The sequence below is a fragment of the Staurois parvus genome, unplaced genomic scaffold, assembly GCF_062004578.1.
Source record: "Staurois parvus isolate SC_StPar_1 unplaced genomic scaffold, SC_StPar_1.0 ptg000879l, whole genome shotgun sequence".
NCBI classification, from domain to species: domain Eukaryota; kingdom Metazoa; phylum Chordata; class Amphibia; order Anura; family Ranidae; genus Staurois; species Staurois parvus.
This window is the reverse complement of record NW_028318675.1, coordinates 2,463,330-2,476,959: the sequence shown is the minus strand read 5'-3', so window position 1 is coordinate 2,476,959 and position 13,630 is coordinate 2,463,330. Positions and strand designations below refer to the sequence as shown.

General features: G+C 44.5%; 1 protein-coding gene across 1 annotated transcript in view; it reads right to left on the bottom strand.

Moving 5' to 3' along the window:
• The window catches only part of LOC149443052 (uncharacterized), a 28,883-nt gene extending 15,469 nt beyond the window's left edge, over positions 1-13,414 (bottom strand). Inside the window, exon 1 of the mRNA XM_089655979.1 lies at positions 11,749-13,414. Coding sequence (XP_089512105.1) covers positions 11,749-13,371 — 1,623 coding nt within the window. The 5' untranslated portion in view covers positions 13,372-13,414. The remainder of the gene's footprint in view (positions 1-11,748) is intronic.
• Positions 13,415-13,630: the final 216 nt, after the last annotated feature.

The following is a 13,630-nucleotide window of genomic DNA, read 5'->3' as shown; positions in this document are numbered from 1 at the left end:
TATGGGTGGAGGAATGGATTTAGTGTTCATGACCCACCTGTGCTGATCTCTGTAGGAGTGTCCTCCTCTATAAATGTCCCCGTTATTCCATCCTCCTCCATAGACTGCTGATCATCCCTCACATACGCCTCTTCTTCTTCTGCTTTCACCTCAAATTCTATATCGATTGGATCTCCACTCTAAATCAAGGAAATGAGAGAGAATATCATCTGTAAAATGTAAGGTCACATAAAAGAACTCCACACATTGTCTCTACAAGTCCATGTTCTAGATGCTCCATCCCACCAACCTTGCAATGGGGAGGGATGGTGTGATCTTCCTGTGAGGAATCCTGGGAATACAGAGGACGGGGACATCTCTCTGGTGGGTTCCTGTAGCTGGATGACTCCACCATGGTGTCCTGGTACAGATCTTTGCGTTCTTTTAGAAGCTCTGACTCCTCCATCCCCCCATCCTCATCCTCCTCCTCTTTTATCTCTTCTTTAACCTCAACTTTAGGATCTCTCAGGTTTCCACTCTGAATATATAATAAAAATGACATCAATGGTAACAATGCAGATAATGTACAGATCCTAATGATACTATCAGTGATTGTTCCTCATCTACCTGATGATGGTGAGGGATGGTGTGACCTTCCTGTGTGGAATCCCGGGAATACAGAGGACGGGGACATCTCTCTGGTGGGTTCCTGGTATTAGGTGGCTCCATCATATCCTTGTGTCCTTCTGAAAACTCCTCCATCACTCCATACTCCTCATCCTCCTCTTTATACTCTTCTTTAACATCAATATTATCATCCCCGAGGATTCCACTCTGAAAGATATAATAAAACATTCATTGTAACAAACATGCTGTGTATAAATCACAACTACCAATAATTTTTGTTAATCTATATGTCCTATGACATCACAGTGACCTCACAGCTCCTCCTCCTAATGTCCCTTCATCCAGAGTCAGAGAATCCTATGACATATAGACTCTGGATGGAGGGACATTGGGAGGAGGAGCTGTGAGGTCAGTGTGATGTCATAGGACATATAGACTCTGGATGGAGGGACATTTGGATGGGGAGATTTGAGGGGTCCTCTATATTAGGCTTCCATCTAAACCAAATCCTTGTTCCTGGGTGCGTCCTACCTCTCCTAAGCTGAAGAGTGACCTTTGACCTTTACCATCCAGAAATCTGTCCGGAATCTGTGGAAGTAAGCTGTCATGTGATCAGGTGACGTGCGGAGGAACGGAGTGTAAATAGCAGACAATTGTCTCCAGAGCCCCTAATGGTGGGGATGGATTTGGCGGCGTGCTGGTGCCAAGTTTCCTCCCCCCAGGGTCACTGCAGGTGTGGAGAAAAGCTGTGTAAGAGGATATGGAGGAGAGATGAGGAGGAGATCCAGGAATCAGGAGAAAGGTCAGGGCAAGCAACAGACGAGCGCATCCAAGAGACCAAGCCGGGGTCACTACACAGAAAATCAATCCAAGGAAACAACAGGCAGGACGAGGAATAGCAAGAAGGAGCTGAGAGACAAATGAGAATATTGCTCAGCCAATGGGAGATGATCTCAGCATGACTTCCATCATGAAGGAGATGAGGGGGAGGGGAGGAAGTCACTGAAGGTGACCATAGATCCATGGAAATTCAGCTGGTTCAGCAGGGATCGCTCACATTTCCATCCATGTGTGGCCACTGCAGGATAAAAGCCACTCCCCCAGCGGCTGCAGCCAATAGCTTCAGTGCTGATCTGTGTATTCTGAGAGCGGAGGAGTCCCCTCATTGTCAGAATACAAGAGTGCAGCGGGGAGGATTCCCCATCCACCTCCAATGTGTGGATGGGGGAATCACTTCAGTTTTTATACTCATCCAGCTGGCTGAACGATAAAACTGAACCATGTAGGCCAGCTTTGGGAGCAAATATATTATCATCAACTCCTCCCCCTGAAGGGGTTCATCTACGTATTACCTCCTCTGCTGCCAGATCCAGGAATGTGGACTCTCTGCTTCCTCATTAATGGAACTGCCTGTCTGTACCTGACATCACTTCCTGTCTGTACCTGACATCACTTCCTGTCTGTCTTCCATAGAGACTTCCTGTCTGGGTAGAAGTGAGATCCCCACCTTGTGGAGCTCAGAGGAACTGCAGCCCCGAGAAGCGTCTGGTAGTGTGACCCCGGCCTTGTGCTGGGTGTGTATGGACTGTAGATCCTTATAGAGGGGTCACCTCCACTCCCACCAAGGGGGACAGAAATATATGACTCCTCGGGGGAGGGGTTTTGGCCCCTTTGATTTTGCAGTAACATTGATTGTAGATTTAGTCCTGTAGAACATCTGGTATATGGATACAAAGCCCCCCAGCTGGGAGTAAAGGGTGGAAATGGCTGGTGACCCCCAGATTTGGGCAATGATGTCATCACTATAAATGGATAAAACCCGCGCTATGTGTAACAACTCCAAACCTACAAAAACCTTCTAGCGGACTGCTGCTGTAACAAAGGGAAGGATTCCCTGTCATCTAGAAGAGCATTATGTGTCACAGCGCTGTCCTATTGTGTGTGCACAGAAATCATCACAAATACACTACAAATATGTGGAGACATTCAGAGATAAAGAGCTCGGGGCTCCAAATCCTATTCTCTGCACATCCACTGCTTCCACTTTACACCCACTTCATTGGTCTTATGGGGTTTATCAATAAATGAAGGAAACTGAACCGTGTGCAAATCCATCCACAACATAAAGTGCTTTGTGCTCAAGATGCTGCTCCCTGCAGATCCACTGCTTCCACTTTACACCCACTTCATTCATCTCATCAGATTTGCTGCTATAGGAAATCATGTAAAATGATGTCCCATCTCGCTGCTCGTATAAACAATTCTGCAGCTAATTGGCCACTAGGATTACTTTTACATGAAAGCCGCCCACCAGCTAATAAACCAGCACTAGAATGATGCCTGTAGCTGCAAGCATCCTCCCGGTATAACCACTCCAAGTCCAGCGACGTTCCAGTACATTGCTGGTCCATGTTGGACATATATGTACCAGCAGAGAACACGGACATACGATGAATCGGGTCTGCGGACCAATATGACTGCAATTCATTCTTTTCTGTAATGTCCATGTTGGGTGTTCGGCCAAAAAAGGTTTAATTTCATAAACGGTGATAGAGTTCCATGTGAATTGTGTGACAAGAGCTGAATTTGGGGGGCGGCCATGTATTGTGGTGTATAAATTGCCTTGGCCCACAATTGGTACAAATCTTCTGTGAAGAACAGTGGAGGGGCTGAACACTAGTGCTGGCAGTGACCGGGCCGATCCGGCTAACACTGAGTATTGGGGACACTATACAAGGCCGGCACTAGTATAGTTCTGTTCATGATCAATATATTGATCCGTACAAACACTATACTAGTAATGGCGGTGATCAGCGACCTATAGCGTGAGTGCGACAGTGTGCGGCCAATCTAACGCCAGCTGACCCTGGCTGGGAGGGGCTTACTGACCCTGACACTATGTGATGTCACTAGTGGCAGGAATACAGAGATCAGTGATACATTCTATATACTGACACTGTACTAATGGCACTGGCTGGGTGATAAGGTGTGGTCATGGTTCCCTACCTACATGGGATGGGTGATAAGGTGTGGTCATGGTTCCCTACCTACACGGGATGGGGAATAAGGTGTGGTCATGGTTCCCTACCTACACGGGATGGGTGATAAGGTGTGGTCATGGTTCCCTACCTACACGGGATGGGGAATAAGGTGTGGTCATGGTTCCCTACCTACACGGGATGGGGGATAAGGTGTGGTCATGGTTCCCTACCTACACGGGATGGGTGATAAGGTGTGGTCATGGTTCCCTACCTACACGGGATGGGGGATAAGGTGTGGTCATGGTTCCCTACCTACACGGGATGGGGAATAACACTCATGATAAATAATGACACAAACATTATTGATGATATACTGGAGAGGAACTCTAAGGACATGGGGTTGCTAAATACTGAGACCAGAGCTATTAGAGAACAGCTGGAGATGCCAGAATTAGCTATGGAAAGCATGAGTGCTGCTCTGACAGGTCTGTGTGAGATGACAGAGGACATCTATCAGTCAGGGATATGCCAGTAGGAGGAGCTCGAGCGGCAGCACAATGACGTCATACCCGGCGTTGACGCCATCTTGGTGCACCCGGATATATCCACACATGCAGTACACCCATGCTGTAGTGGAACTAATGCTGTGAAAACATCTACATATGTGAGGAGATCCAAGTCTTTATATTTTAACAATAAAAGGTTTCACACTATATCGGATTTTCTTACTTCATTGGGGACGAGTTTGGAAGGTCATTGGCCCTGAGAAGCAGGAGAGTTCAGGGGAGACCCCGGTACAGAGGAGGAGAGAGTCCCAACATTACTACTAACAAGGAAGCTTTCCTGTGGAACAGCAATACTGCAAGGCTCATTGGCCCTGTGGGGCCGGGGCAGCAAGGTGAGGGGGCACCCCAGCCACTGAGGACTGTCACTGATTGGTTGCACATCTGCATGAAGATCATAATTATTATCATGAATTGATTCTTTCCGTTAAGGACACTTTATTATTGTGTTGTGCATGCCACACACCATGAAGGGGTTTATGCACCCATGTAGCATGTATTGAGGGACACAAGGACTATTGCACTTTATAGGCCATCTGGAATATTGGGGTTCTATTTACTTCTATACACTTATGTGTTTCTATCACATCCTTGTAAGAGTTTTCTATATGTGCTCATCAGTTTATTTGTATTATTCCATTATATTTGTCTCTGTGATATTATTGTCTAGCGCTGCTCTACCTATATATTCATCTCAGCCCCCCTGACCACATTGTGACCCCTCTGGCTATCACACCTGAGCTGCTAAGCAGCTTCTGCCCAACCATTAGGGTGTAGATCCCCCTGGCTGAACTAGGAGGGCGCTACAATGTATAATCTTCTACCTCAAAAGTCCAATTTTACTAGACATACAAAAAGTATATGTGAGCTAGAAGGAATCACTCTCCTGTGGGAACACTTCAAACATTAGAGCTCCCCCTAGCTGCAGCCTGGTAATGACATTACTAGGAGGTCTGTTCATTTATCTGCTCCCTACTTGACGTCTTTATATAATTTAACATAACATAATATAATACAATATAATAGAATATATTATATCTCCTGACATTTTGGGGTCTATTCATAAAAACCTTTGTCTAGCAGTGCGCTCAGTGACAAAACATGTACATTCCTTCTGTGTGAATGGGGAACAATTTAAAATGAATTTTGACTTAAAATGGAAAATGTTGCCTTTTGTTAGAATTTCTATGAGGAAGATCATATTTTCATCGTTTCCCCGGGTTGAACCATGGGAGTTATTATACCAAATAATAGACAAGGGTCATTTTCAGGTCTCCAGTCCCGCAAGGGACACACTTTTCCCCAACTGAAGTATTTAGTTCTGTGTATAGAGAAGGAATGGAAGCCGGGACCCCTCAGTGCAGGAACAAGGGGGGAGGGGATTACAAACACCAAATAATCCCGTGGTGGTCCCCACATCCTCTAGTCTAGCTGAGATGTCATTGTTCTGCCAACGAGAAGGATGAACAAGTGGAAGAGACGCGGTATATGGAAGTATTCTCTATGTTTCTGCAGACACAGGGACCATTATTCCAAGCTGAGGGATTCTGGGAGAGCTCGGGAATAAATGTCACAATGGAAGAGTTTCTGTACTCCAATGTAATGAGGACAAGAGAAGTCCCACATCATGGATTATACACTGTGTCATGGATAAAATGCACGCCCACAATGACTAGCTAACCAAAGCGTGGTCCGCCCGTGACTTGGGGTAAAGAGGGAATGAGGGGGACTTTGAGCATATAAGACTGGTCAGGATACCCTTTCACAGCCCACACTACCTCTGGCCACCACTAGAGGGAGACTCCACTCCAGCTGGCTGACCACACACAGGCAGATATGAATCTTATATACAATCTGGTGCATGCTAAGGATTGAGGAGCAGTCTAGCAATTGGCACACCCTTCTAGGATTCCTCCAGCTATCCTACAAGCTAGAACCCCGGTGTTAATCACTCTTCAACTGTCCACAGACCCCCACATTAGATACACAACACACGGTTAGCTTGCCACCACCCAACAGTTTGTCCACAGACTGGTCTACTGGGCCACCACACACACACAGATCTCTGTCTGGCAGATCTGCTATGTTACAATCTGCAGGCAATCTGCCAACACACAGTACAATTGCATACAGATTGGCAATGAACTTAGACCGAGGACATAGACTCTACAATACAACAATCTCTCCGGAGATATGAGCCCGAGCTTAGTACACAGAAGTCACTTCTTCATTTTATGATTTAATATCCGAAAAGTGGGCAGTGTATTAAATATGTACAAAGAAAAAAAGTTGCAGAAAATACAAAAAGACACACAATTGGCTATTCACTATAAAATAAAAGGGAATAAAAACAGAAATAAAACTTTTACCAAGATTTGTCCTGAGACTGGAGCAAGTCAGAGAAAGTCCACGATTCACCAGTCACATGGAACCGGCTCTGTACAAATCACTCCGTCCATATCTCAGGGTCCTCAATTTATTGAAATATGGATGTGGGCTGCACATTAGCCCTTGGCCAATCAACCCTGGGGGGTGTTCCTGTAGCAGCCCATTGGATGTTCTGGGTTCTGAAGTGCCCAGAGCTGAATGGGCCAGGAATAGTTTGGATCACTTGGTCAGGGATAGAATTTCCGACACCAGTGTGTTAGTCTGAACACAACAATACCAATCGCTGTTCAGCTGTTGCAATCAGGCACCATAGAACCGTTTCCTGTGTTTCTCTGGGATTCCACAGGGGCTACAAATACAGTTTTACATGCAGATGTAGCCTACAGTGTGTCCAATCAGAAGGAAGTATTTTCATCTCTCTGCAACAAATATTTTAGCTTTTATGAGATGAAATACATTCTTTGATTTGTGGATATAAATCAAAGCTGACAGACACTTCGGAGCCTTCTCAAGGTCTCCTGCTGACTCTTGTAGCCGAAATGACTAGGATTCTGCTTCTAGATTCAAGAAGGTGGCAAACTGGCTACATAGGTGACAACATTGTATTGGCATCCAGGTGACACCTCTACCCTAGAAGCTGCTCTGTCCTTTCAGATGCTAATTGGTGAACATATGTCTCTGACAGAATACTGAACACTTATCTGTAATAACATGGAATAAAACTAGATTCACAATTACATATTTCTACTGATCACCTCACATCTCAGCTACCCAACCCTTACATTTATGTTACACACTGCTCCAAAAAATGAAAGGAACACTTTGAAAACCCATCAGATCTCAATGAGGAAAAATCTCCTGCTGGATCTCTATACTGACATGGGCTGCGTAATGTGTTAGGAATGTAAGGATGCCCCATTGTTTTATGGAAATGAAAATGATCGACCTACAGAGAACTGAATTCAAAGGCACCCCAAAAATCAAGAAAAAATGATGCAGCAGGCGAGTCCATTTTAACAAAATTTAATTGCAGCAACTCAGAATGGTCCTCGGTAGATTGTATGGCCCCCATATGCTTGCATGCATTCCTGACAATGTTGGGGCATGCTCCTAATGAGACCACGGATGGTGTCCTGGGGGATTTCATCACTGTGCTCCTGGACAGTCTAAAGTGCAACCAGGCAGCTTGGATGAATCTAAACATGACATCCCAGAGGTGTTCTATTGGATTTAGGTCAGGCCAGCATGGGGGCCATTCAGTGGTATTAATTCCTTCATCCTTCAGAAACTGCCTGCACACATTTGCCACATGAGGCTGGGTATTGTCGTGCACCAGGAGGAACCCAGGACCCACTGCACCAGGAGGAACCCAGGACCCACTGCACCAGTGTAGGGTCTGAAAATGGGTCCAAAGATTTCATCCCAATACCTAATGGCAGTCAGGGTGCCATTGTCTAGCCTGTAGAGGTCTGTGCGTCCCTCCATGAATATGCCCCCCCAGACCATCAGTGACCCACCACCAAAACAGTCATGCTGAATGATGTTAAAGGCAGCAGAACGTTCTCCATGGCTTCTCCAGACCCTTTCATGTCTGTCACATGTGCTCAGGGGGAACCTGCTCTCATCTGTGAAAAGTGCAGGGCACCAGTGTTGGACCTGCCAATTCTGGGGTTCAATGGCAAATGCCAATCCAGCTCTATAGTGCCAGGCAGTGAGCACAGGGCCCACTAGAGGATGTTGGGCCCTCAGGCCACCCTCATGAAGTTCCTCCTTGCACAAAGGAGTAGATACGGTTCTGCTGGTGGGTTAAGGAACTTCTACGGCCCTTTCCAGCTCTCCTAGAGTAACTGCCTGTCTCCTGGAATCACCTCCATGCTCTTGTCTCCTGGAATCTCCTCCATGCTCATCTCCTGGAATCTCCTCCATGCTCTTGTCTCCTGGAATCTCCTCCATGCTCTTGTCTCCTGGAATCCCCTCCATGCTCTTGCTGGGAGACACAGCAAACCTTCTTGCAATGGCTAGTGTTGAAGTGCCATCGTGGAGGAGTTGGACTACCTGTGCAACCTCTGTATGGTCCAGGTATGACCTCATGCTACCAGTAGTGACACTGACCCGAGCCAAAAGAAAAACTAGTGAAGAACAGTCAGTAAAGATGAGTAGGGAAAAAAATGTCAGTGGCTTCCACCTGTAAATTCCTGTTTTGAGGGTTGTCTCATTGTTGCCCATCTAGTGCACCTGTTGTTAATTTCATTAACACCAAAGCAGCTGAAACTGATTAACAGCCCCCTCTGCGACTTCACTGACCAGATCAATATCTCAGGAGTCTCATTGACTTGATGCTAGACTCTGATTAATAAGTCTTTCTTTCATTTTTTGAGCCGTGTATTATGAATGCTAACTCTACAAAGCTGCAGATCTGTGAGAGTTCTTTTCTGGATTCTTCTGTTTATAGATTACTGAGACCTTTACAGTAAGATGTACATTTCCTCATGTAATGTTCTATTTGTGTGTTTTGTTTTTTCTGTTGGTTGGACTGGATGGATTGGTGTCTTTTTTCCATCCAGATGAACTCTGTAACTATGTAACAAGGTGACTCCAGTAACACTGCTGAGACTCATTTCGTTTTAGTGAAAAGGTACAAAAAGGAACCTCCATTTCCATATATTTCAGATTATACGAAAAGACGTGATGGGGATAAAATACCAGATTGTCTCATAAGAATGTAGGATGTATATTATGGTATGTTTGCTGATTTGTAATCCCATGATATATATTTAGTGTGTTGGAGTTTATCGGTATTGTTAGGAATATTGTATGCATGCTACCAAAGCCGTAATCAATCAGTAGATCAGTATACAAATTATTATTTTATTATCTCTCCTCTGTGTGTACAACTATTATTCTAATCGCTTTATGTAATCCAACCTCCTGATAGTTACAATTCTCCATTTAATCACTGTTACACCAAAACGTAATGATTGTAAATGAGGAATAATATCTACTCTCCAAGGCATTCTATAGATTTCACAAGGGACAATCTGTTATAGTGAAATATTCATTCTTCCCGATCACAGATTAGTTACTTCCCACCCAAAAAAACTCAGACCAGACAATTCTTATCCAAGGATGACACCCAGTGGCCATGTGAGGTAATGCTTGAGTAAACATGGGTTAGAGAATCAGATTCCCCAATCACAGAGAAGGTTCCACCTCCTGGCCAGGTTTATTCAGATTTGATGAGAGTATAAGTCATAACTAGATAAAACCGGCAGGAACACTCACAGAGGGAGGACCATCTACACAGCCATCTGGAAGGTAGACATCATCTCACACTCAGATCATCTAAAGACACTCATCAACTGAAGAAGAGACACCATTTTGTGGAAGCTCAATCCCAACCGTTAATTGGCAGCCATCTTTGCGTCTGATCATCAGTTCTCCAAAAAGATGACCTGATACTTGGAGGGTAATTATATATTTTCTGTTGATTTTGCTTGCTTAGATTACTAAGTCCTTTGCCACATTCCTTTGTAACCTAATAACTCTCCCCATGATAACATCATTTCAAGTTAAGTCATTTATAAAAATGTTCCTGTTCTTAGGCCATACTGGTGGACTATTCTGCATAGTTTATTCCTTCTGCAGGAGACAGATTATTGTCCGTTTTTATTGGTTATGATGTTTACAGGGAGACTAATTATTGAATTTAATTCACTCTATATTAGAGCTTTTACAGAAACATCTTAGTGTCAGTGTAAATCACAATCTGACTATTGTTTATGGTGTTTGTAGGTGACTTATGTAAATAAATATTGATTTTCATACTCTGCAGTCTATACCGACACAGATCTTGTTTGAGTTTCTAAAGAATTTTTCAGATTAACTTATTTTTATAAATCATTTTTTGTATTGGAGACACTGTGATTAAAACCAAAAATACCTCATTTGGCCTTTAGATGACGCTAAGTATCCTATCAATTAGCACCATCTAGTGTCCAAAGTGTCAGGGAACACCTGAACAATTGATTTAGTCAGCTAAATCAATTGTTCAGGTATTCCCTGACAATTTGGACACTAGATGTGCTAATTGCTAGGATACTTAGTGTCATCTAAAGGCCAAATGAGGTATTTTTGGTTTTAAATCAATGGTTGGTTTAATTCTGTGGTTTTATGTAATTTTTATCGTCAATGTTTGAAAATGTATGATCTCAGGTATTTGTACGAAATCACCCTTAACATAGTAACCTAAGGGGTCTATGCAAAAAATATATTGGGGGAGATGACAAGCATGTGTCCAGCTGTGACAAATTCTGGCCATATTTTAATAAACTCAGTGACTTCCTATAATCATCAGCTCCCTCTAGTGGCCATAATGATGTATTACTTCCAAAATACCTCAATCAGGAAAAACAGTTTAATACCGCATTATGGCCATTAGATGGAGTCAATGATCATAGGAAATCCCTGCATGAAAAGATTCCAACATGTGACATGGCTGAATGAATGCTGGTCATATTAGTTCATCTATTCTCTAAGTGGGGCGGTATCTATTGGGCCAATCCCTTTTACAAACCACACATAATATCGCCCTTCAAAGTGAAAACAGAAACGATTTGCACAAAATCAAAGAGTAGAAATATTTTCCGGTGGATCCCCTCTACCCAGTTCTCCTTCCCTCCTGTTGGGGGATGGGAGAAGGATGGACTGAAGACAAAGAGACGCTTCGGGGTCACCACTGTTCTGTAGAGCCTTGAAATGAAGGACATCAACTTCAGAAGTTCTTGTTGTCTGTGTGAAGTTCCCCGATAACGAGATCTGGGCTCTCCCGGCTTCTAGCTCTGTAACCCGCTATATCATTATCAGGAAACGCAACTCCGACACCCAAGAAGGGCTGAAGTTGTGTCCTTCATTTCCAGGATCTACTGACTACTCTGCACCCCGACATTTACTGCACTTCATCCATGTCTTTGGGGGCCTCTCATCTCCTTATCAACTGTTTCTTCCATGATGAAGATCAGCCATGGAGTATATCTGAGGTGTATATCAGGGTGTGCTTCTTCCCCACATGAGAGCTGGGATGTCCAGCAACATTAATCTAGGAACTCAAGGCCCTAATACACCTCCAGGGTTGTGTGGGACCCCTAGTGTATGGGAAGACAGGACTTCAGTGAAGAACATTTCTCTCACTCAGGACAGGAAAGTGGCTTCTCTGTGTGAGATCTCTGATGTCTGTAAAGACTGGACTTCTGTGAAAAACATTGCCCACACTCAGGACAGGAATACGGCTTCTCCCCTGTGTGAGATCTCTGATGTGAGTAAAGATAGGACTTCTTTGAAAAACATTTCCGGCACTCGGGGCAGGAATATGGCTTCTCCCCTGCGTGAGATCTTTGATGTGTGTAAAGATTGGACTTCATTGAAAAACATTTCCCACACTCAGAACAGGAATACGGCTTCTCCCCCGTGTGGCATCTCTGATGTGCAATAAGATGGGATTTCTGTGAAAAACATTTACCGCACTCAGGACAGGAATATGGCTTCTCCCCCTTGTGAGATTTCTGATGTGTGTAAAGACTGGACTTCCATGAAAAACATCTCCCGCACTCAGTACAGGAATACGGCTTCTCCCCTGTGTGAGATCTCTGATGTGGGTAAAGACTGGACTTATCTGAAAAACATTTCCCGCACTCAGGACAGGAATACGGCTTCTCCCCCGTGTGAGATCTCTGATGTGTGTAAAGATGGGACTTCTCTGAAAAACATTTCCCGCACTCAGGACAAGAATACGGCTTCTCCCCCGTGTGACATCTCTGATGTATGGAAAGATAGGACTTAGTTGAAAAACATTTCCGGCACTCAGGACAGGAAAATGTCTTCTCCCCCGTGTGAGATCTCTGATGTGTGTAAAGATTGGACTTATCTGAAAAACATTTCCCACACTCAACACAGGAATATGGCTTCTCCCCCGTGTGAGATCTCTGATGTGTGTAAAGATAGTCCTTTGTTGAAAAACATTTCCCACACTCAGGACAAGAATACGGCTTCTCCCCCGTGTGAGATCTCTGATGTATGGAAAGATGGGACTTAGTTGAAAAACATTTCCCGCACTCAGGACAGGAATATGGCTTCTCCCCCGTGTGAGATCTCTGATGTGTGTAAAGATAGTAATTAGTTGAAAAACATTTCCCACACTCAGGACAGGAATACGGCTTCTCTCCCGTGTGAGATCTCTGATGTGTGTAAAGACTGGAATTCTGTGAAAAACAGTTCCCACACTCAGGACAGGAATATGGCTTCTCCCCCGTGTGAGATCTCTGATGTATAGAAAGATGGGACTTCTGTGAAAAACATTTCCCACACTCAGGACAGGAATACGGCTTCTCCCCCGTGTGGAATCTCTGATGTGTGTAAAGATAGTACTTAGTTGAAAAACATTTCCCGCACTCGAGACAGGAATACGGCTTCTCTCCCGTGTGAGAGCTCTGATGTGTGTAAAGATAGTACTTAGTTGAAAAACATTTCCCGCACTCATGACAGGAATATGGTTTTTCCCCCGTGTGAGATCTTTTATGCCTATTAAGACCGGATTTATAATGGAACCCCTTCCCGCACTCAGTACAGGAGAACCTCTTCTCTGTTGGAAGGCCGGCCCGGTCCCTCACAGTCTGAGGTTCCTCAGGATACGAGGAATCCGATGGTCCATCTACACTGGGTGGTGCCGGATGGACATTGGAGGGAGCCGGGTTTTCTCCTGGACTATACTGTGTGATGTCCTCATCTTCTACTTTCCAGTCTGGAGACAAAGTGAGACAATCCTCGGAGGTTTTCCTCATCTCCCGGCCATGGACTAAAATACAAAGACAAAGAGGATTACTAGACAGAAGCTGATTGGTTCCCCCAAACCAGGACTCCGCCCACATCAGGCAGCTTGGTCTCTGAGGAGCTTACAATTCCACCCTCAAGGGAACTAGGAAATGGCTCCTCTGATCTCCTACCAGGTCATTTCTTTATTCATGGACCTTAGTCAGAGAGTGAGGAAACAACCAGAACTGTCTTTTATAGGAGGGACAGTGATGAGGGGATTATAGGACG